The following is a 23,621-nucleotide window of genomic DNA, read 5'->3' as shown; positions in this document are numbered from 1 at the left end:
TGTTGGTACTTGCATCCCTGGATCCGATGAAATCTGTAATGGCACCGGACGGGGTTAAAAGCAGAGTGTGCTTGGCGTGCATGCTGCACCTGCATTCCCTGGATTTTGTGTGGCTGTCATGGCCCATAAACAGGTAGGAACTAGTGTTAGGGACCACTCCATAGAGGCGACCTTGACGTGGTGAGTGGCTTATTACGCTTTGGCCAAAATGTACACCAATGCCTCATCCAGCATAGAGGCAGGACAGAGTGCTGGATGTAGAGTGCTGTTGCATATGTATTTCGCCATAGCGATGTGCACCTGCATATAGGGTTGTGCTGACTCAAATCACCCACATTTAACGCACACAGTCTCGCGTTCTGTGCGTGGACTGAAGAGGGTGTCTGTCCAAGGAGCTGTCAACCTCTATGGTCCTAACTTGTACTCCATTAAATAAAAAAAATAAGAACTCTACATAAAAAATGAATTCAAGCGAAAAACTAATATTTTGCTCATTCATTTGGTGATCTTCGGCACCTATACACAGGCAGATTATTGGGAACCTTGTTATATGCATTATGTGAAACACTATATTCTACTATTATATACACATATATATATATGCGCCATATTTTTCGCTTATAAGACACAGAAAAAATGGTGGTCAATGGCTTGCATTATGGAATGCTCATTAGTATGCAGGAAGCACTGGGAGTGGTGAGTGCAGCGCTGGCTGTACTCACCGCCTGGGCACTTAGGTCAGGGAGCGGTAAACGTGGGAAAAGAGTGGCAGCACCGTCCGAAGCAGGAGAGGGAAGTTCGTTTATTTATTTTATGTCTGATCTGAGGTCTAATACAGATTGGGGGGTCCTCATCAGACCCAGAGGTTTAATACAATTTAGGTTTGGTCTGAGGTGTGAAAGTTTGAAGGCCTCATTGGGAGGTTGGGTAAAGATTGGGGGTCTGATGAGGATTGGGGGGTCTGAACTGAGGTCTGATGAAAAATATTTTTTCAGATTTTTCTTCTCAGTCTTATAAAGCAAAAATACTATAAAGCAAATGTGTTTTTCCTTCCTATTCCTCTTGGCTAAACATATCCTGAGATGTGTGTCATGAGATGACCAGTTTTCTCAAAACTTCCACGATTTTGTGTCACAAGAGGTCTATGTTATATGAGTCTATGTGCGGCCTCCAAGAGGTTGTGATGTGAACTGCAGCCTGTCAGGAGTTTTGCTAGCATCACCAATGAATGGCGAAATCTCTGGATCCATGTGAGGTACAGGGCTGGTTCTAGCTTTGTGACAGAGAGATTGTTATGTACTATATGTCAGATTTTTATTAACCCTTTTTGAGATGGGAAAGATACCAAAGTGCCCTCAAGACGAAACACAGGAGCTTTTCTGTTCTTCTCCCCCCAGGCCATCAGTGGTGTACCATCACCCTAGGTAAAACAAAAATGTGCATTGCCACATAAATCTTGGTTTACTTTGATATGCAATAGTCGATGTGTGCTACATACTGTATATTATTTCTTGCTGCTTATATAACACCAACATATCCTACATGACAGTACAGATTGTCCCCATTCATATCAGTCCTTGATCCCAATATCTCAAACACATTAAGGCGTAGTTTCAACGGAAGCCATTTATTCATCAGTATGTCTTGTAGTATGGGAGGAAAGTGGAGAACCCAGAAGAAACCTACTAGGAGAACATACAAACTTCATGCAGATGTTGTCCTTTTGTCCTCGGCTGGATTCAAACTGGAGAACCCAGTGATGCAGGGCAACAATACTAACCGCTGAACCACCATGCTGCCTACATAGTAACACAAACAACCTTGTAGCCGGAACATGGCAAAGGTTCAAACTAAACCAAGACAGGGTTAAAAAAAAATTATAATGAAGAGACGCAGAATGTGAAAACGAGACTCTGGACCAAAATACAAATTTCTCTCTGCTCACAACCATTTATTACATTTCTTCTTCGGGTTTACAGCACGTTTGCTGTGACCTCGGGCAATTTCTTTAATATCCAAGACCGTAACTGTTCTAATTCTTGTAGGCTGAGTTCATGTAAAAGATTCGGGAAACTGTGGAAAGATGAAGTCACGCCAAGACCTTTCATCCGTGTGCAAGTCTTCTCTCCCCACTGGTGAAAGACTAACTCATCGGCCTGTCCGTGGCACTGAAATAATTCTGGTAGGCTCTGCTGAGATGCTTCAAGTTCCTGCAGAATACGGAAAAAGAGGGATGAAAATAAGGAAAAAATACTGTATTATTTAAAGGGATAGTTGAAGTTCAGCAAGTAAAGACTATTCAGTTTCCCAGTATACTTTCTGTTCTAATTCTAATACTATAATAGTTACTATTAGAAAGAGTTCAAAAAGCCCAGCTTCCAAGAATAAAAATTCAGCCTTTATTGTTCCATAATTTTAAAAAACAAGGTAGCAAAAAGTCTACGTGTTTCGACTCAAACAACGACCCTTGATCATGACAAAATAATACTCCAGGCTGTAGGTGCCTATATATCCCTAACCAACAATCCAAAAGGTTGGGGCGGAACATACGCACCTGCAATCTGGCATAACATGCAAGTTAAAGACACAGTGTTATAAAAAAGAAAGACATAATAGAAATTTAACTTTATGCTACCCATACTAACGGCAGAATAAAGTAGAGGCAGGTGAGTTGATTTCAGCGGTCTGTCATTTATAAGTTAAAAGTAAGTGGTTACCGAGAACCTACATCACAATCATTGCAGACTGGGCCTGGAAGAGTCACGGCCACCTGAGAAGAGTCATGGATATTCATGAATTCCTGCTCGCCCACCTGCTGATGACTGACAGTCTTCTACCTAGTTTTCTCCCTTTCTCTCTAGGACAGAGCTGCCAATCATCAGCAGATGGGTGAGAGAGCAGGAGATTATGAATAACCAGGACTCTTCTCAGGTAGATTTGACTCTTTTCAAGGCCTGGGCTGCAATGATTATGATGCTGGTTCTCGGCGACCACTTACTTTTAGCTCATGAGTGACACACGGCTGACATCAGCATTTCCCTCCGTGAGGTCAGCATAAAGTTGATGACAGGTTCCCTTTGAGAACACATGCTAATAATGTAAGATTAAGTTGTGTCTTTTGTTTAATCCCGCTGGTATACGAGTATTCATCTGAAAAACCCCAAAAGACTCCATGTTGAGAAGTTTTTGTTTGCGATCCCCTCCACTTGCAGGGAGAGAGACTCGCTCTACCCCCTGTGCACGAAAATGGGTAGTGCTGCCTCCATGGACCACCGTAAATTGAAGACTAGCTGCAGAAACATTTCAGGTGTTTTCTAATACGAACTTTCAGTTCATTGGTGGTGCAGCCTATGTACGGTAAATTCCAGATTGTACAGGTGATACAGTACACAACATAGCTAGTATATACTGTTTAATAGGAAAAACTTGTCCACTAACCGTTGACTGTATCTCCCGTTGAACCTGCATATATTGGCAACAAGTGCAGACACGATGTCCACATTTGAAGCTACCTGGATGCTGTAACCAAGTGGGTGAGGTTTTCTTACGCTCAGTAAATAAACTGGGACTGAGCTTCTGTCGTAGTGTCGGGGTGCGACGTGCCACACATCTAACCCCCACATAAAGTAACTTTCCACCAGTCTTGCTCTAACAATAGTTACTGTTATTACAGTTTTTCTAATATGATTTCTGTATAAATTGCTCTTAGTTTTCAAGATCTCTGCTTGCTGTCTTTCCAAGATCTGTCCCGGTGATGTGATGGACATAGGTGCACAGCTTGGTACATGACAGAGCTGTGATAACTGTATGAGCAGGGAGTCTGCGTGTTTGTATCATGACCATGGCAGATTTTTATCCTCTGGAATGACAGCAAGCAGAGATCTTGAAAACCAAGCACAATTAAAGGAGTCGTCTCCCTTCGGCAAACAGCATTTATTATGTGGAGGAAGTTAAAACAAGGCACTTACTAATGTATTGAGATTGTCCATAATCCTTCCTTTGCTGGCTGGATTCATTTTTCCATCACATTCTACACGGCTCGTATCTGAGAGTTATGACCACCCTGCAATCCATCAGTGGTGGTCATGCTTGCACACTATAGTGTACGCTCACTCCCACGGTCCGACCACCAAAGAGGCTGGCGCTTTATACTACACGACCACTGCTGGATTGCAGGGTGGTTGTAACTAGAGATGCGCGAATTTCATGTTATGAGATTCGTTCACGCTTCGTTTGGTGGTAAAAGTTGAATTGCATTATGGATTCCGTTACCACGGACCATAACGCAATTCTAAGACGGAATGCATAACGGAATGTCTTTAGAGGCATTTTGTTATTCATTCCGTCATAATAGAAGTCTATGGCCTGCATAACGGATCTGTCCCGTTTCCGTTATGCAGGAGAGGACTCCCCTGCATAACGGAAACGGGGCGGATCCCTTTTGCAGCCCATAGACTTCTATTATGACGGAATCCATAACGCAATTCTGCTTTTACCACCAAACGAAGCGTGAACAAATTTCAAAATATGAAATTCGCTCATCTCTAGTTGTAACCCCTGAATACGAGCAGTGTATAATGTGATGGAAAAATGAATCCAGCCAGCAAAGGAAGCAATACGGACAATCACAATACATTAGGAAGTGCCTGGTATTCACTTCCTATACATGATAAATGACACTTGCTGATGTGAGACAATCCCTTTAATACAGAAAGTATATTAGAAAACTGTAATAATGGTGATTATTGTAATATTGTTTTCATAACTATTGCGCTTTTTCATTAAAATCTTTCAGTTTGTATGCAAACCATCAACAAGTAGGCTGATGGAACCCGTTTTAGGCTGATTGTAGACATTAGATCCGCATCTATGGAGGCTGCAGTAGTTGCTCTGCTGTCGGAGGTAACATGGACCAGACAGGTTGGATGATATGTACCCGATATTACCTTTGGAGATTGGTGGCAGCGGTTCTGGCAGCCGCCCATCCCCCTCCTGACAGGCCGATTTCAGCAAATGTTTGTATTCCCCATAATATAACACGTTTGTTTCATCCTTTTCTTAGAACCCAAGTTGTGTCATTTCTCTAGTTATTCCTACTAGAAGTTTTTAAATAAGTTTGACAGCTTCACGTTACATGTTGGGGGAGTGTCCTTACAGACCGATACTGTCCAATCAGTGCTGTGTAGGGACACGCCCCTTTGTCAAGCGCAACAGTATACAGCCAATCCCAACTGCCTCGGAGACACAGAAATTGCAGCTGCATTCCCTCCTCTCCCTCCTCTCCCATTCTCCATCTATCTGTGAGTGATATTCATGACCAACAGCAGAGAAAAAGTACAATAATTTTATTTGTGACTGGTACCTTAAACACGACTGAGTTTTCATTGAGAAAGCTTGAGAGAGCAAACACTCCCGCGACATCTCTATGGTATCGATAAGCCAAATGCATTGCCATAGCGCCACCCATTGAAAATCCTCCTGAAGAAGGGGGGGAAAAAAACAGCAAGGATGCTAAGAAATCTAGAAAACCGGATGTGTACAAAACACAGAAATAAGCAAAATGAGAACATCCAAATCAATAAAATCTCTGTACAGCACCACCTGCTGTTTTGTTCAATTTAATATTTCTCTGTCCACCTTGATAAAGTGGACACACATGCTCAGTTCCATCCTATAACTGACAGCAGCCATATCTACTGTTAGAAGCTGTGATAGAGAGCTGCAGCAGAAAGGACATTGCTTGGAAAAGAATGTTTTATTGATATGTAAACGAGGTAACTGGGGCACCGAGAGGCAGGTCACAGCCCTTGGAGCACTGGTTAGTAACACCGCTACAGATTTAGTCTCTCCGCCCTTCCCCTGAATTGTCTAGCCCTGTCCTCTTGTGCCTGCGCCATGTCCCCCGGTCTCAGTGCTTGCGCAGTAGATTTTCTGATGCTGCTCTCCAAGCAGCATAGATTCCAACTAAGCAAGTACAGAGACATGACACACGCGCGAGAACACAGGACGAGATGAGATGTCCAGCCCTGAAATCCAGAAGGGGGAGAGGACCAAAGCAGTAGGGGTGCTACTAACTCCGAGGACCGTGGCTGGCCCCTTATCAGGGTATCCTTTTTGTCAGCATAATGAACCCTACCAGGCTTTATGCCTGCTTTAATAGGGTTGACCATGCTGACAGATGTTCTTTAAAGGGTTTCTGTCACCCCGCAAAACTCATATTTTTTTTTTTGGATAGTTAGATTCCTCATAGTGCGATATAGGAGAATATAATGCTCTTACTTACTTTCATGCGGCCGATTCTTTATAAAACGAACTTTTATAATATGTAAATGAGGGCTCTACCAGCAAGTAGGGCGTCTACTTGCTGGTAGCTGCTGCAGAAATCCGCCCCCTCGCCGTGTTGATTGACAGGGCCAGCCGTGATCTCCTCCTCCGGCCGGCCCTGTCAGTAATTCAAAAATCGCGCGCCTCGCGTCATTCGGCGCAGGCGCTCTGAGATGAGGAGGCTCGTATCCTCAGCACTCCCTCAGTGCGCCTGCGCCGATGACATCACCGAAAGAGAAGACGTCATCGGCGCAGGCGCACTGAGGGAGTGCTGAGGAGACGAGCCTCCTCATCTCAGAGCGCCTGCGCCGAATGACGCGAGGCGCGCGATTTTTGAATTACTGACAGGGCCGGCCGGAGGAGGAGATCACGGCTGGCCCTGTCAATCAACACGGCGAGGGGGCGGTTTTCTGCTGCGGCTACCAGCAAGTAGACGCCCTACTTGCTGGTAGAGCCCTCATTTACATATTATAAAAGTTCGTTTTATAAAGAATCGGCCGCATGAAAGTAAGTAAGAGCATTATATTCTCCTATATCGCACTATGAGGAATCTAACTATCCAAAAAAAAAAAAAAGTTTTGCGGGGTGACAGAAACCCTTTAAAAATAGACTGTGAAGTACTATATGGTGTCTGATTTTTTTCAGTCATGAGATAAACCCTTTAAATAGATAATGCCAGGTTGTCAGACCTAAAGCACTTATACATCATGAGGACATCTAGAGGACAATATCCTGTAACCTAGAAGCACGCATGACGAAAGGCTCTCCAGCAGCTCTGAGAGCAGGAATCAGAAGTAGGGATCGACCGATATAGATTTTTTAGAGCCGATACTGATAATCTTTGAACTTTCAGGCCGATAGACGATAATTTATACCGATATTCTGTGCATTTTCATTTTTGAAAAAACAAAAAATTCCTACACAAATCTGCTGAAAATGAACATGTTTATTGTTAAACGTGTAGCTTTTTTTGTAAATCTTTCTTTTTCATTTCTACTTAATATTTTGGTGTTTGTGTTTTTTTTACTTTTATTTTATAACTTTTAGCCCCCTTAGGGGCTAGAACCCTTGTCCTATTCACTCTGATAGAGCTCTATTAGGGTGAATAGGACTTCACACTGTCCCTGCTGCTCTGTGCACACAGCAGCAGGGAGCTGACTAGGGCTTCAGTAGCGTCCTGGCTGCCATGGTAACCGATCGGAGCCCCAGACTTACACTACTGGGGCTCCGATTAGAAGCTGCCACTGACACCAATGAGGTGGAGGGGACCCTGTGGCCACTGCCACCAATGATTAATACTGGGGGGCTTGGGTGGGGGCGCACTGCGCCACCAATGTCTTTAATACTGGGGTTGGGGGGGGGGCGCACTGCAACACCAATGAAGATAACTCGCCCATTAATTCATATACAGGAGGCGGAAGCTGGCTGCAGAATCATATAGCCGCACCCGACCTGTATGAGCGGTAGCTGTGATCCGTGGCAGTTAACCCATAAGGTGTGGCAGGGGTTAACTGCCGCGGATGGCAGCTACTTGTCAAAGGTCGGGTGCGGCTATGTGATTCTGCAGCCAGCACCCGCCTCCTGTTGAATTTGAATAAATGAGTGACTTGACATCATTGGTGGCGGTGACCACAGCCCCTCCCCTCCCTCCCCTCCTCTTCTCCTCTCATTGGTGGCAGCGGCAAAAGCGGCACAGGGGGAGGGAGACACTGCTTCCTTCTCCCCTGTGCTGCTGAGGGAACACGGAGAGCGCTGGCAGCAGAGCGATCCATGTTCCCGATTCGTTATCGGCATATCGGCAAAATAGATGCCAATACCGATAACTTTGAAAATCCTGAATATCGGACGATAATATCGGTAAAACCGATAATCAGTCGATCCCTAATCAGAAGCGTGACTGTTTTGCCTGAGGAAGAGGCTGGTTCAACCCTGTGACCTGTTGCTTTTAAATATGACTAATTCAATAACTTAAAGCGAACCTTTCACCTCATTTTCACCTTATAAACCAGCAACAGTACCTTATAGATTATCTTGAGTGTGTTGTTATGCATGTTAGTGCCGCTTTCCTGGGCTCTTTATACTTCAAAAAATCGTCTTATAATCTTCACATTCTGTGCTCCAACAGTCATGCAAACAGTCAAGGGGGTAGCCCTTCCATCTCCTCTGGCCGTACCGCCCCTGCCCTAACCCCTCCTCTATGCTCCTAACTGACAGCCGGCTCAGTCGCCGGGACGGCGCTTCTGAAACGTGCGCATGCGCCGTCCTCCTGATTCGCCGCGCAATCCCGTCTTTCTTGCTGACAAAAGCGCGATCATGTAAGAGAATCGCGCATGCGCCTTACGCAATGCCGGCCTGTCTGCTCTCCCTCCCGTGCGCGCGCTCCACTATTGTGAGCAAGAAAGACGGGGTTGCGCGGCGAATCAGGAGGACGGCGCATGCGCACGTTTCAGAAGCGCCGTCCCGGCGACTGAGCCGGCTGTCAGTTAGGAGCATAGAGGAGGGGTTAGGGCAGGGGCGGTACGGCCAGAGGAGATGGAAGGGCTACCCCCTTGACTGTTTGCATGACTGTTGGAGCACAGAATGTGAAGATTATAAGACGATTTTTTGAAGTATAAAGAGCCCAGGAAAGCGGCACTAACATGGATAACAACACACTCAAGATAATCTATAAGGTACTGTTGCTGGTTTATAAGGTGAAAATGAGGTGAAAGGTTCGCTTTAACTTTCTTTGCATCCATTCACACTGCATCCCATAGTTTTAAATAAGACCCCATTCACACGACCATATGACATCCGTGTCGATGTTGTGGACCGCTAACTGCAGGACCGCAAAACATGGGCACCGGCCGTGTGAACTCTGTGCTGCGGTGTGGAACCATTGACTTAAATGGGTCTGCGATCCGCAAGATATGGCGAAAGATAGAACACGCCCTATCTTTTGCAGTGCAGGTCCGTGCCTCCGCTTCGTAAAAGATAGAACATGTCCTGTCTTTTTCGGTATTATGCGGATCGTGGACCCATTGAAGTCAATGGGTCTGCAACGTGATGTGGAGTTCACACCGCTGGCGCCAATGTTTTGCGGACCCGCGGTTTGCAGCTCAGCCAAAAAATGTTGACATAATGACTCTACGTGGAGTAACCGTTCATTCATTACATTTAAGGGGCTCTGTACCTTTTTATTACTGATGATCTATCCTTTGGATAGATCATCAGCATCTGATCGGCGGGGGTCCAACACCCGGCAGTGGCGATGCGGCCTTCTCACTGTTTCCCGTGACGAATGTGACAAAACAGATGACTATCTAACAGATGACTACTGAATCTTTTACTATTTTATCTCCCCTGGGCATATTTTGCCCGATCGTATAGATACTAGTGTTAAAAAAGCTAAGTTAACCTCCTAAGGACCACCTACCGTCTTTTGTCGTAGCAGTTTTAGAGGGAGGCTCTTTTGCTTTACAGCCCAGATTGGAAGTGGCTCCAATCCCAACTGTTAACCCTTTGATTACCACAGCATGCTCAAAAGGGGATTTCCCCCTCTAATTGGGCCCCAGTGATCTGATCAGGGGCTAGGTACGCCCTCTGCAGTCAGATCTGGGAACTTAGAAAGGACCCCAGGACTGTAAATTCAGTAATCCTGCTGTTAGGGCACACTAAATTTGCCCTAAATGCAGCCTGCGCCATAGAGACATCGAGCATAATGGGTTAGAATACAGGAGTGTGCTAATGTGTTACAGGTATAATATACATATTTAACACAGTAATTCCTTATTGGGATTTAAAAAGAAAAATTAAATAATTTATGAAAAATCGATAAATAAAAAAAGCATGCAAAAAAAAAAAAAAAAATGCTATTATTTTACGTAATACATTACACAAAAGCAAATAAAAGCAAAAAAAACCCCCACACTTTAGGTATCAACATGACCGAAAAAACGAAATAACCTGAACTTATTTAAAGGTGTTGTCTCATCTTAGACAATGGTGGCATATTGCTAGGATAGGTCACCAATGTCAGGTTGGTGCAGGTCCCACCTCTGGGACCGCCACCTATCTCCAGAATGAAACCCCCGAAGTGAGCAGAGAGCAGCCAGCTGTTTTATCCATCTACAGGTTATCTGCCATTGTAATCCTGTGCTGATAATGAGATGACTGCTGAAAAGTGATCTGTACAGACCAAGAACTGGTGTCTATTATTAGGCTTAGGGGCCAGGTCAAAAACTGCAGGATTTAAGGATTAAAAAAATAAATAAAGTGGCATGGAAAATTAAAAATAACGTCAACAAAAATTCTTTAAAAGTATCTTTAACATAAAAGACTTGTTTTCTGATGCTACGTTCCTGCTTACTGAAACCGAACCCAATGAGAAGCTCCGAAATAACCAAAGAAGTTTCATCCTGAATCTGTTCCTCTACTTTCCATCTGGTCAGGGGGCATGAAGAGTTTAACGCTGCTGTAACCTTATATCTACTCTCTCACGTACCACCCCATCACATTTTATGGGCACCATTGCATCAGCAGGTTCACATTGTGAACCCATTGAAATCGCATTACTTCGGAGAAAACCCAAAGTTACATTTTACACCCCGTTAGTCACCATCTGGCAGATACAACGGGGATGACTCACTTACAATCTTCTAAGATGCAGTCACCTCCAGCGTCGAAAATTATGTCATGAGACTTTCATGTGGTGAATGCAACAAAAAAGGAGGCTAAACGCATACACAGGACCTAAAAAAAAAAAAATTCCTACCTCTCGAAACGTAATTTTCCAAAGGAAAGAAAAAAATATATATATAAAAAAAACTCGTTGAGCGTATCACTCGATATTCCCGGGGTATGGAGTGTAGTAAATTCTTTGCAGACCGTGATTTCAATAAATATTTATGGTTTGTGGCAACATTTCATGATTCACTGAGATAGTATTTCATGGTCGGGGCTGACATGATGCATAAAACACATGCTTTTGTAAAGGGCTTCTTTCTTTCTTCTCGGGAACGCTCGGTAAAAATAATGTGCGTCTTCCTTGGCATCTTTTCTAAAAAAAAATGTTGACATGATGACTTGCCCTCTACGTGCAGTAACCGTTCCTTTATTACATTAAGTCTTCACAAGAGCAAAAGGTAATTTTCTGTCAGAAGCCAAAGTTCTCCGTCTCGCTCCCGACTCAGGACACACACACAGGACGAGGCAGAGTTAATCCCAATCGTCTTGGATTGTCTATCAGCCGCGTGTTACATCTTCTCTGATCTACTAAAAATGTGTTTGGGTTGTGTAAAGCGACCGGAGAAAATCACAAGGGGGTATCGGGGGTTTATCCATGAAGTGAACTCTTCTTTATCCTTACGTTTTGTTGTACATTATAATTTGTTTTATAGAACATTTTTTTTCTTTATAAGTTTTTGTTGCTTCTTTTAGGCTTGTTTTACACTAGCTTTAAATTCATGGAAAACCTTGCATCTGGCATAACTGGATACTACCTGACCCTGCCACTAGTAGGAAATTCTTCCAGCAGAGGAACAGGCTGTTTACAAGACATCATATCCGGCATAGCCAGAAAAGGCCAGTGAACCACCAGGCTCCATTGACTATAATGGGACTCGGTGGGGATCTGCAGTTTGCAGCGGCATTTTTCCAGCCGAATCCTGGCACTAATGCCGGAAACGAGCCGGATCCCAGCCGAGTCCCATTATAGACAAGGTGGCCTGGTGGTTCTCTGGCCTTTTCCGGCTATGCCGGATACGATGTCTTCTGAAAAGTGTATTCCTCTGTCGGGAAGCCTGCCGAAAAAATTTACTACTAGTGTGAAACTAGCCTTAGGGCTCTTTCACACTTGCGTTCTTTTCTTCCGGCATAGAGTTCCGTCGTCGGGGCTCTATGCCGGAAGAATCCTGATCAGTTTTATCCTAATGCATTCTGAATGGAGAGAAATCCGTTCAGGATGCGTCAGGATGTCTTCAGTTCCGGACCGGAACGGTTTTTGGCCGGAGAAAATACCGCAGCATGCTGCGCTTTTTGCTCCGGCCAAAAATCCTGAACACTTGCCGCAAGGCCGGATCCGGGATTAATGCCCATTGAAAGGCATTAATCCGGATCCGGCCTTAAGCTAAACGTCGTTTCGGCGCATTGCCAGATCCGACGTTCAGCTTTTCTGAATGGTTACCATGGCTGCCAGGACGCTAAAGTCCTGGTTGCCATGGTAAAGTGTAGTGGGGAGCAGTATACTTACCGTCCGTGCGGCTCCCCGGGCGCTCCAGAGTGACGTCAGGGTGCCCCACGCGCATGGATCATGTGATCACATGGACACGTCATCCATGCGCATAGGGCGCTCTGACGTCATTCTGGAGCGCCCGGGGAGCCGCACGGACGGTAAGTATACTGCTCCCCCGCTCCCCACTACTACTATGGCAGCCAGGACTTTAATAGCGTCCTGGGTGCCATAGTAACACTGAACGCATTTTGAAGACGGATCCGTCTTCAAATGCTTTCAGTTCACTTGCGTTTTTCCGGATCCGGCGGGCACCTCCGGCAAATGGAGTGCACGCCGGATCCGGACAACGCAAGTGTGAAAGAGCCCTTAGAAGGGTATTTCCATCTTAAGCATTTATGGTGCATCTGCAAGACAGGTTTGAGACCGGTGACCCCCATTCTTGCCCGTCACACTCTTCATATTAATCAGTGATCCTCTCAGATGGGAATCTGTGGACAGGTATAGCTAGACCTCCATATTCCCCATAGGTGAGGATCCCCAGAAGTGGGACCCATGTGTATTAAATAGGTTTGTCCCAACTAGGACATTGATGGACCTCACTGTGAAAGGACAGCACATTGCGCATGCACGCACACCCCTCCATTCACTGCTATGAGCCAGTGCTCAGATATTTTCAAAAGTTCCACGGCGATGAACGGACGGTGGCTGCGCATGCGCAGCTTGCTCTCCGTTCACCAAGGAGTTCTGTTCCTGAGATAGGAGTGGGCCTCACAGGTGGGACCTGTACATTACCTGTCAATATGCCATCAATATTCCAGATGGAAATATCGCTTTATGCATCTATGCCATAAAGTTTAATGATTATTTCACCTTGTTTGCATTCTCCTCAGCGTAGGAACATAATGAATTAAAGTATTTTAACTCTTTTTTCAAGCAGCTTCTGAGGTGAAGCTGCTTGGGTAAAAAAAAAATCAAGGATGGCCATTCCCAAATCCCACCCAATCTGGTTTGATTGACATCGCTGAGGACAAGATGTGTCATCTCAAGCCTGGCTGATTCCAGTACACGCGTGGTGTGGCTGGCAGTACTTGCACTGCTTTATCGGGGCGCTGCACATGTGCAAAGGATTATTTGCACTGCAAGTACTCTCAGCTTCACTGCACGTGACAGAACCAGTAGATGACTGCGCATGTGTGGGATATTGGATGGGCTTGTGATGATGTACACTGTCCTCAGGGACATCGATCAGGCTAGACTGGAGGATTTTGGGCACGGTCATCCTCAACTCTTCTCCCGAACAGACCTATGTCCTTGACCTCTGTGAGGAATATGGATTATCATTTACTGGCAGCCCTGATTTTCAATTGATTCAGCTTTTGCATGTACACAGTCAGTGTACATGCAAAATATGTTTTCACCCCCCCAGCCATCTGCTGTCAGATAGCAAGGGAGAAAACCCCCCAGGGGTCCGGGCTTCAAGGAGGCCCCAGGTGGATAAAGTCACACCTCTTCCAGCTGACATGCACCAGGAGGATGTAGCAGGAAAACTCCCTGCAGGAGGTCTCAGCCCTGGACCAGATCTATCACTTTCCCACAGACATGTTGGCACCGACATTTCATAAGGAATTATGAATCGTCTATCCATCCCAGGCATAATTCGGTTGTCTTTTTGCGATCCTGGGGCAAAGCCAAACATCCACGTGGTCCTGGCTTGATGCTAGGACACCCGGGAGGGGAGATATACATAACTCCCCACAGAAACCACATAGCGGCACCATGTTTGGACTCTAGTTGTAGCCGGAACCCAGGCGGATCAATTGGGCCCGGAACCACCTCCCTTCGACATTCTGGCCTGGAGCAATGAGACATCATCAGTTTTGTGGCTCATTTGATGCTAGTCCCAGAACAGGAGGAGGGGAGCCCTCCTGGAGGCAGGGAGGGTAGGGGCCAGCTACAGTTTAAAGGGTTTCTATCACTTCGTATCACATATTTAGGTGTCAGACACTAGCGATCCGCTAGTGTCTGCTCTAACAAACCATCCTAATATGATAGGTTTTGGGGCATCCGTTTCGCTAAAATAAGAACTTATATCTATATGCTAATGAGCCTCTAGGTGCTATGGGGGCGTCATTAGCACCTAGAGGCTCCGTCTACCTTCATAAACTGTCGCCGCCCAGCGCGTCCCTCCAGCCCGCCCATCTCCTGCTGAATGCGATCCTCTCCGTGCGCGTCTCTGTTCGGCGCATGCGCAGTGAATGTCTGGCCGCTTCCCTGCACAGACATCTCCACTGCGCCTGTTCCTCGGAGCACTATGATGTCATCGGCGCAGGCGAAGTGTAGATGTCTGAGCAGGGAAGCGGTCAGACATTCACTGCGCATGCGCCGAACAGAGACGCGCACGGAGAGGATCGCATTCAGCAGGAGATGGGCGGGCTGGAGGGACGCGCTGGGCGGCGACAGTTTATGAAGGTAGACGGAGCCTCTAGGTGCTAATGACGCCCCCATAGCACCTAGAGGCTCATTAGCATATAGATATAAGTTCTTATTTTAGCGAAACGGCTGCCCCAAAACCTATTATATTAGGATGGTTTGTTAGAGCAGACACTAGCGGATCGCTAGTGTCTGACACCTAAATATGTGATACGAAGTGATAGAAACCCTTTAAAAGGCTTGTGCCAGCAAGCAGCGTGTCTTTCTCTGAAGGAGGGTCACATCGTGCCATGTGTTTAGAGGGACCTGCAACCAGCTGACATCACTGCCCTCCATGTAAATACAGCAAAGGAACATTCATCTACCTGGTAACTGACTTGTCCTCTGTGTAATCCTGTTTGTACCATATTACCTGTATTTGTAACCTCAGACCACCGTATATATTCTTTGTGTATAGTTTGTTATCTAGTGTGCCCTTAAGGCGATTAAATATATAATTTAATCTTGTGCTGTCTTGTATCTCGATCACGAATCCCCACGTCCGTGTTTCGGCCTAGTTATAAGCAGGACCGGGCTTATATCAAACGGGCAGCTGGTGGCAGATTACCCGGGCTGAGAATGCGCTGTTTCACTGCGGCAGGAGGTGTCTGTGTAAACTGTACCAAGCTGACCTTACATGTTCCTCCAGGAGCTCAAAATGTTAATTTGCATACGATGCATGCAGGGAGTAGAAGGCTTTGTTTAAAGGGGTTACCCCATTACAAACATTTATTTAGTGTCTGAGTGGCAGGGGTTTGGCCACTGGAGCGGCTGCTGATCATGAGAACTCTGAGTTTCCCCGTTTGAATGGAGCGGCAGTCATGGATGTGCTCTGCTGATCCATTCAACTCTATGGGATTGCCATGGGGCAATCCATTGAATCAATCCTAGACAATTCTGAAGGACCACTTAACAATTACATTTTGGGGCGGTCATCTCCTCTGGAAGCTCGTTCGCCACACGTGCTGTACAGGAATGGACGAGCTCCCGACTTCAGGGCCAGGCGTTAGTATGCCTTCGCTGCCTGGCCATGTCAGTCAGTGCTGGGGGCGCGGCATGAAGGGCAGTGAGCAGAGCCTCGGGGAGCAACGAGGTGCACCAGCACTGCCTTCATTGCTCCTGGGGGCTCATTTGCCTATTATAAAACCTACATTTTCTCAAGAATGTGGGTACCTCAGAAGATGGGACCAAGACCATGATGTTCAACTGTGAAGTGCAGACATCTCAGGCAAGACTATTTTATTGCGACACATCTGATGGCAGAACCCCTTTAATTCTAATTCTACACTAAGCTAAAGACAGGAATCTAAGACAGACTGGTTGCTAGGAATAAGCTTCTGGACAGTGTCACTGAAAAGGCTCCGGTTGTTAGGAACGAGTGTCATATATGACAGCTTTTCACCTCAAACCTGAACTGGGACTGTCCTAAATCCCAGTAATTACCCATACTTCTCAAGTGTTGCAGGATTGTCCCACAGAAAGAGCATCACGGGGTGGGACTTGTACACCCCAAATGAACTTCATGTCTGGGCAAACCTGGGCCAACAATGTACAGAATAACGAGATTTTTGTATAACTTACCAGTAAAATCTCTTTCTCGCTCTTCCTTGGGGGACACAGGAAACCTTGGGTATAGCTCATCTCCATAGGAGGCGTGACACTAAGTGAAAGACTGTTAAGCCCCTCCTCCAGCAGCTATACCCTCAGCCTGGAGCGAGCGACTACCAGTTATGTGCCCAAGTAGTTAAAACAAAGGCAAGGATTGACCAAATTAACACCAACAAGTCAAAAACTCCCGTCAGGGCAACCAAAACAATGGGTGAGTGCTGTGTCCCCCAAGGAAGAGCGAGAAAGAGATTTTACTGGTAAGTTATACAAAAATCTCGTTTTCTCGCCCAATTCCTTGGGGGACACAGGAAACCTTGGGACGTTCAAAAGCAGTCCACAAATAGGGAGGGACCACAACCCAAGATGAATTAAATCACCGCAGGTATCAAGAAACCGCCGCCTGCAAGACCAGGCGGCCCAAAGCAGCATCCGCCGATGCATAAGTGTTCACCTTGTAGAACTTGGTGAAGGTGTGCAAAGAAGACCAGGTGGCCGCCTTACACAATTGTTCAGCCGAAGCTCGATTCCGCTGAGCCCAGGAAGCCCCGACCGCTCTGGTAGAATGAGCGGTAACACCAAAGGGCGGTTCCCTGCCCTTAGCACGGTAAGCCTCAGCAATAGCCATCTTGATGAAGCGGGCAATAACCACTTTAGATGCCGCCAGCCCCCTGCGCGGACCCTCCGGAACCACAAATAGAGAATCCGAGCGCCGAAAGGGTCTAGTTACATCCAAGTAGATCCTCAGAGCCCTAACAACATCCAGACGGTGAAGATCCCGTTCCCGAGGATGAGACGGGGACGGGCACAGAGAAGGAAGGACAATATCTTCATTCAGGTGAAAAGCGGACACCACCTTCGGAAGGAAGTCCGGAACCGGGCGGAGAACCACCTTGTCCTGGTGAAAAACCAAGAGGGGTTCTACACAAGAAAGTGCCGCCAATTCAGACACACGCCGAAGAGACGTGATGGCAACGAGGAAAAAAACTTTGCAAGACAACAAGCGAAGGGAAACCCTGCGCAAAGGCTCGAAAGGAGAAGATTGGAGAGCCGTCAGCACAACATTAAGATCCCAAGATGGAACGGGAGCGCGATACGGGGGAACATAGTGAGCAACCCCCTGAAGAAAGGTCTTAACTGGACCGAGCGGAGCCAGAGGTCGCTGAAAAAGGATCGAAAGCGCTGAGATCTGACCCTTTAGGGTACTGAGACCTAAACCCAAGTCCAGACCAGACTGCAAGAAGGATAAAATCGTGGGGAGAGAAAACCGAAGGGGATGAACATCTAAGGTCTCGCAGAAATTCAAATAGGCCCGCCAGGTTCGGTAATAAATCCTGGACGATGCCGGTTTACGCGCACGAATCATGGTACGGACCACGTCAGCAGAAAACCCCCGCCGCGTTAGGACCGCGGTTTCAATAGCCACGCCGCTAAACGTAGCGACCCTAAATGCTGGTGGAAGATCGGCCCTTGAGAGAGGAGGTCTTCTCTTAGAGGCAGAGGCAAGGGGGCGTCTGCCAGGAGCAACATAAGGTCGGCGTACCAAGGACGACGAGGCCAATCCGGGGCTATTAGGATCGCAGGCGTGCCCTCCGCCGCGATCTTCCGAAGGACTCGTGGAAGAAGAGGCAGGGGCGGAAAAACGTAGAGGAGAGAGAACTCCGTCCAGGGAAGGACGAGCGCGTCCGCGCCGTAAGCGTCCGGATCCTTGGTTCTGGCCATGAAGGTGGGAAGTTTGTGGTTGAATCTGGAGGCCATGAGATCCACGTCCGGACGACCCCAACGAAGGCAAAGAGACTCGAAGACGTCGGGGTGCAGAGACCACTCGCCCGGGTCGATCGTCGTCCGGCTGAGGAAATCCGCCGCCCAATTGTCCACCCCCGGGATGTAAATGGCCGAAATGGCTGGAACATGAATTTCCGCCCAGCGAAGGATTAGAGACACCTCCCTCATCGCCGCCGCGCTGCGAGTGCCCCCCTGATGATTTATGTATGCCACAGCCGTGGCATTGTCCGATTGGACACGAACAGGGAGAACCTGAAGCAGCGAAGTCCAATGCCGGAGTGAAAGGAGAACCGCCCTCAGCTCCAGAACGTTGATCGGCAGTTTGGACTCCGATGGAGACCAAGTGCCTTGTACGGACCGAGGAGGAAACACCCCCCCCCAACCCCGCAGACTGGCATCGGTGGTAATCACCAACCAAGTTATCGGCAGGAAGGACTTCCCTTGGAGAGGGGTCCGTAGCCACCAGAGGAGAGAGGAGCGAACCTGGGGGGGGAGGGGAAAGTGCTGATCCAGACTTTCCTGGGACTTGTCCCATGCGGACAGAATGGCAGTCTGAAAGGTGCGGGAGTGATACTGCGCGTAGTGGATTGCTTCGAAACAGGACACCATCTGTCCCAAGACCCGCATGCTGAACCGGAAGGAAGGATGGCGGTGGGTCAGAAGGCTCCGAACCGACCGATGAAGGAGCTGGCGCTTCTCTGACGGAAGCCGAACCTCCGCTGCATCTGTATCCAGCAGCATCCCCAGAAAGATCAATTGCCTGGATGGAACAAGAGCGGATTTGGGAAGATTGATAATCCAACCGAACCGGCGTAAGGTTTGTAGCGAGAGGTCCACACTGGCGGATGTCAGTGACAGAGAGGGTGCCTTGATAAGGAGATCGTCCAAATATGGAAGAAGAAAAACTCCCCTGGAACGAAGTAAGGCGAGGACAGGGGCAAGGACCTTTGTGAAAACGCGAGGGGCCGTCGCCAGCCCGAAGGGGAGAGCAACGAACTGGTAGTGGTCGGACCCCACTGCAAAGCGCAGAAAGCACTGATGACACCGAGCGATTGGAATATGAAGGTAGGCGTCCTGGATGTCGATAGAGGCCAGGAACTCCCCTTTTTCCAGAGAGGCCACCACCGACCTGAGAGACTCCATCCGGAATCGCTGAAGACGAAGGAAACGGTTTAACCGTTTTAGATCCAGAATGGGACGAACCGAGCCTTCTTTTTTGGGGACCACAAAAAGGTTTGAATAGAACCCCTTGAATCTTTCTTCCATGGGAACCGGAGCGATGACCCCTTTGTCCAGAAGGGTGCGAGTGGCAGTAAAGAAATCGGCCGCCCCTTGGGGATCCCGGGAGCGAAAGAACCGAACTGGGGGGAGGGACGTAAACTCGAGTTTGTACCCGGAAGACACAACTTCGAGAGCCCAGGCGTCGGAGACGTGCGCCTGCCAGAAGTCCCTGAACAGGAAGAGACGTCCCCCCACCCGGGCGGGTGGGGGCGCACCTTCAGGTACTGTAGTGTTCTGCTTGGTCGCGGGAGGGCGAGCAGGCTGTGACTTGCGCCAGGAGGGCTGGGTCCGAAAAAAAGGTTTCTTACGTCTGTCTTGGACAGAGCTAGGGGATGGACCTGAAGAGGTGCGAGGTGCGGGAGCCCTGCGGGAAGACTTGAAGCGAGAAAAAGTGGGACGGCCTCGAGTGGTGGTCCTAGTCCTAGATTGAGGAAGATGCGTACTCTTCCCCCCCCGTGGCTTCGGATATGATTTCATCCAAGCGGGTCCCGAACAATCGAGAACCAGTAAAGGGAAGGCCAGTAAGAGACCGCTTTGACGTGGAGTCCGCCGTCCAAACCTTTAACCAAAGCTCCCTCCTGGCCGAAACGGCCAGGGCAGACGAACGGGCTATGAGAGCCCCCGCATCAAGGGATGCTTCACAGACGAATTTGCCGGCTTGAACGATAAGTTGGGCTAGAGCACGGAGGTCCTGAATAGGGACGTCGGATTCAAGCTCCTGATCCAGCTGAGAAGCCCACTCTGAAACCGCTTTTCCAGCCCAAGCGGAAGCAAAGACCGGCCGGAGGGCGGAACCGGAGGCTGCAAAGATACCTTTGGTAATGGCCTCTATACGGCGATCCTCAGTGGATTGTAAGGAAGAGCCATCAGCAACGGGAATAGCCGTGCTTTTTGCCAAACGGGCCACCGGGGGGTCGACTTTGGGTGGTGACGCCCAGTTTGTAATGCAATCCGCCGGGAATGGATAACAGATATCCAACTTCTTAGGCGGGGTAAAACGGGCATCAGGGCGGGCCCAGGCCTTGGAAACCACCGACGAGAAGTCAGTGTGGAGGGGAAAAACTGCAGACGTCTGTTTTTGGCGAAAAAAGGAAACACTGTTTTTTTCAGAATTAGGAGGATCATCGTGAATCTTAAAGGTATCACGAATATTGTTAATAAGATGGCCCACAGCAGAAGCCAGTTTTGAAGGCAAGGCCGAGTCCATATCACAATCTGAATCAACTAGTTCCCCTTCAGAGGGCATATCCTGTATCGAGGAAGGGCCCGACTGAGAGCGCACCCTTGGGGGTGATACTGAAGCATCCGAGGATGATAGGCGCTCCGCCCTAGACCGCTTCTGGGGTTGACGGGCTCTGGAGGTGTCGCCTGGAGAGAGGGACTCAGACGGGTCAGCTAAGATAGCGGACCCGGAGGGCCCAGCAGGGGAAATATCCGGCTGCGATAAGGGCAATACCTCTGCAAGGCGGCCCACAACGTTAGAGAGGCTGACCACAGCCTGGGAAAGGGACCTAGCCCAGTCAGGGGGATCCAATAGGCCAGGGGGTGACACAACAGATGGCGGACCCTGTAATGGGGCTTTGCAAGCCGAGCAATGCGGGTCAGGCTGCCCTTGAGGGAGGGGCGCCTTACATGCGGTGCAGGTGTGATACCAAGGACCGGCCGCCGCTGAGGGGTCAGACATGTTGGCTGAAGTAATATAAAAGCGTCCAGGCCAGAGGGCTGCAGAGCTAGAAAGGGTCAACAGTCCTACCAGGTCACAGTGGGAGCGGACGACAACAGCAGCGACAACAGCAGCGGCAACAGCAGAGGTAAAACCTGAGGTAAAAACGATCCGTCCTGAGAGCAGGCACGAAGAGGAGGCGGGGCCAGCGAGGAGCGGGAAGAAAGACGTCCGCCCCCCCGACTGAATGTCTAACATGTACAGGAGAAGCGGAACGAAGCTCCGCCCCCCGCCGGAACTTTCGCGCGCGCGCGATTCAAACAAATCAACCTCCTTATACACCGGCGGCGAATGACACACCGGTAGCCGGCAAGAGAAGTCAGCTGGCAGCTGAACACAGCGGCAGCACTGGCCGAGATAACAAAAGGCGGCCCCACAAGGCCGCAGCACCTGAGGTAAACTTGTGCAGTAAACCCTCCCCCACGAGCACCGCTCCGTCCTGCTCCACACACAAGGGGGGGGAGCCGACAGTAAGCCTTGTAATGTGACAAGGCTAGGCAGAGGGAACACAGAAGTTAAAACCCTAACGGGGGGGGGGGGGGGGGGGGGGGGGGTTGGAACGGCTGCATAGCCACCTCACCAGTCGACGTTTTCACCCTCAGTCCATCCAGCAGGGACGCCCCTTCAGCCACTGGCACCGAAGTGGCAGGAAGCTGGAGAGGGGCTTGCAGGCGGGCGACCCTTGTGCTGGCGGGATGCAGGGGAGCTGGGCTGCCCTGGTCCTCCTTTTCTTCTGTGGGGGAGGCAGCAGTGCGGATAACCGGCACTGGCGCAGCTCAACCCCGGGAGAACAGAGAGGTCTTTGCGACTCTGTTGTCCCTGTTGAAAAAAAGGAAAAAGGTTGAAAATAATAAAAAGAGAAAAAATAAAATCTTTAGCAAAGACAGCTCTGCAGTGCAGAGAGTGTCTTGCCTCCTTGACACTAAGCAAAAAACTGGTAGTCTCTCTCTCCAGGCTGAGGGTATAGCTGCTGGAGGAGGGGCTAACAGTCTTTCACTTAGTGTCACGCCTCCTATGGAGATGAGCTATACCCAAGGTTTCCTGTGTCCCCCAAGGAATTGGGCGAGAAAATGTATTTATCTACTGAGGGTTGAGCTGCAATACAAGACACAGCCTATAGACAAGAGTGGCGCTGTGCCTGGAAAAATCGTCCCATACCTTCTAATGCCATACCGCCCCTTTAAATGGCGTGTGATTACCACTTACAGTACGTCTGTGAGGAACTTGTGTGGAAAGCTTTGCTCCGTGACAGCGCAACCTTCTATTATCATTGGCCATGCTTACCCTAAATCACAATTTTAATATTGCAATGCGAAGGACCAGATGTCATGTGACCGGCGCAAATCTTGATAAATGATCATCCTGACAGTAACTACTATGACAATATTTCTGCACCTTGATACTTAAAGGGGTTATCCTATGAGTAACGTAAAAAATGAGAATCAGACATCATATAGGACATGACAATCTCTATCTAACAAAGCTAGAACCAGCCCTGGACCTCACATGGATCCAGAGATCTCCCCAATCATTGCTCCAATTGCTCTGCTAGATTTATTTCAAGCTGACAACTCGGGGGACGTGTCCTTTCTTCTAGAGCTCTCTCCCTCTCACAGCTGAGGAGGCAGCACAAGGATGGAAATGAGCGTGTGCGTCCACCTCAGCGACGTGGACAGAGAAATAAGCAAAAGAACAAACAGCAGGTGGCGCTATACAGATACATTTTATTGAATAGCTCACTGGCTATGCTAAATGTTTAATTACATCTAATTACAAAAGTATTCAGTTCCAGGTGCTGGTTTGAAAACTGCAGAATATATTTGGTAAGACAACCCCTTTAATGTGAGGCAAACTACAGAGAGTCAATGGGATACGGCCCAGAGGATCTTACCCAGCAATATTCTGTTTTTGGCAATCCCAGATGCCACTTCTTCTTTGATGAGATCGGTTAATACTTGGCACATGGGATTGATGGAGTCGAGATGTTCGGGGCTGTCCATGGAGATCTTATACCTATCGAACCAAACATTGGAGATGCCTCCCTTCATAGGTGTGTAGGGCCTAGAGAGAAAGCACATCTGGCATCGTGAATATGTAGTAAAGTCTCAGAAAACCCTGAGTAAACGTGCCCCCCCTCCCACCCAGTTACAAAAAAACAAAAACAAAACAAAAAAACACAGATTTTTGCACAAAAATGTCTTGTGCCCAAATTTGTGACTTTTT

At 48.1% G+C, this 23,621-nt stretch overlaps 1 protein-coding gene across 1 annotated transcript in view; it reads right to left on the bottom strand.

The window, feature by feature from the left end:
- Positions 1–1,611: 1,611 nt before the first annotated feature.
- Positions 1,612–23,621, bottom strand: part of LYPLAL1 (lysophospholipase like 1) — a 49,984-nt gene continuing 27,974 nt past the window's right edge. The window contains exons 3-5 of the mRNA XM_040430447.1: positions 23,290–23,459; positions 5,363–5,478; positions 1,612–2,210 (exon numbers count right to left, since the gene is read on the bottom strand). Of these exons, the coding sequence (XP_040286381.1) occupies positions 1,974–2,210; positions 5,363–5,478; positions 23,290–23,459 (523 nt within the window). The 3' untranslated portion in view covers positions 1,612–1,973. The remainder of the gene's footprint in view (positions 2,211–5,362; positions 5,479–23,289; positions 23,460–23,621) is intronic.

This window comes from Bufo bufo, chromosome 4 (genome assembly GCF_905171765.1).
Source record: "Bufo bufo chromosome 4, aBufBuf1.1, whole genome shotgun sequence".
Taxonomy (NCBI): Eukaryota; Metazoa; Chordata; class Amphibia; order Anura; family Bufonidae; genus Bufo; species Bufo bufo.
The sequence above is the reverse complement of the archived record's forward strand: the minus strand, read 5'-3'. Positions and strand labels throughout refer to the sequence as shown.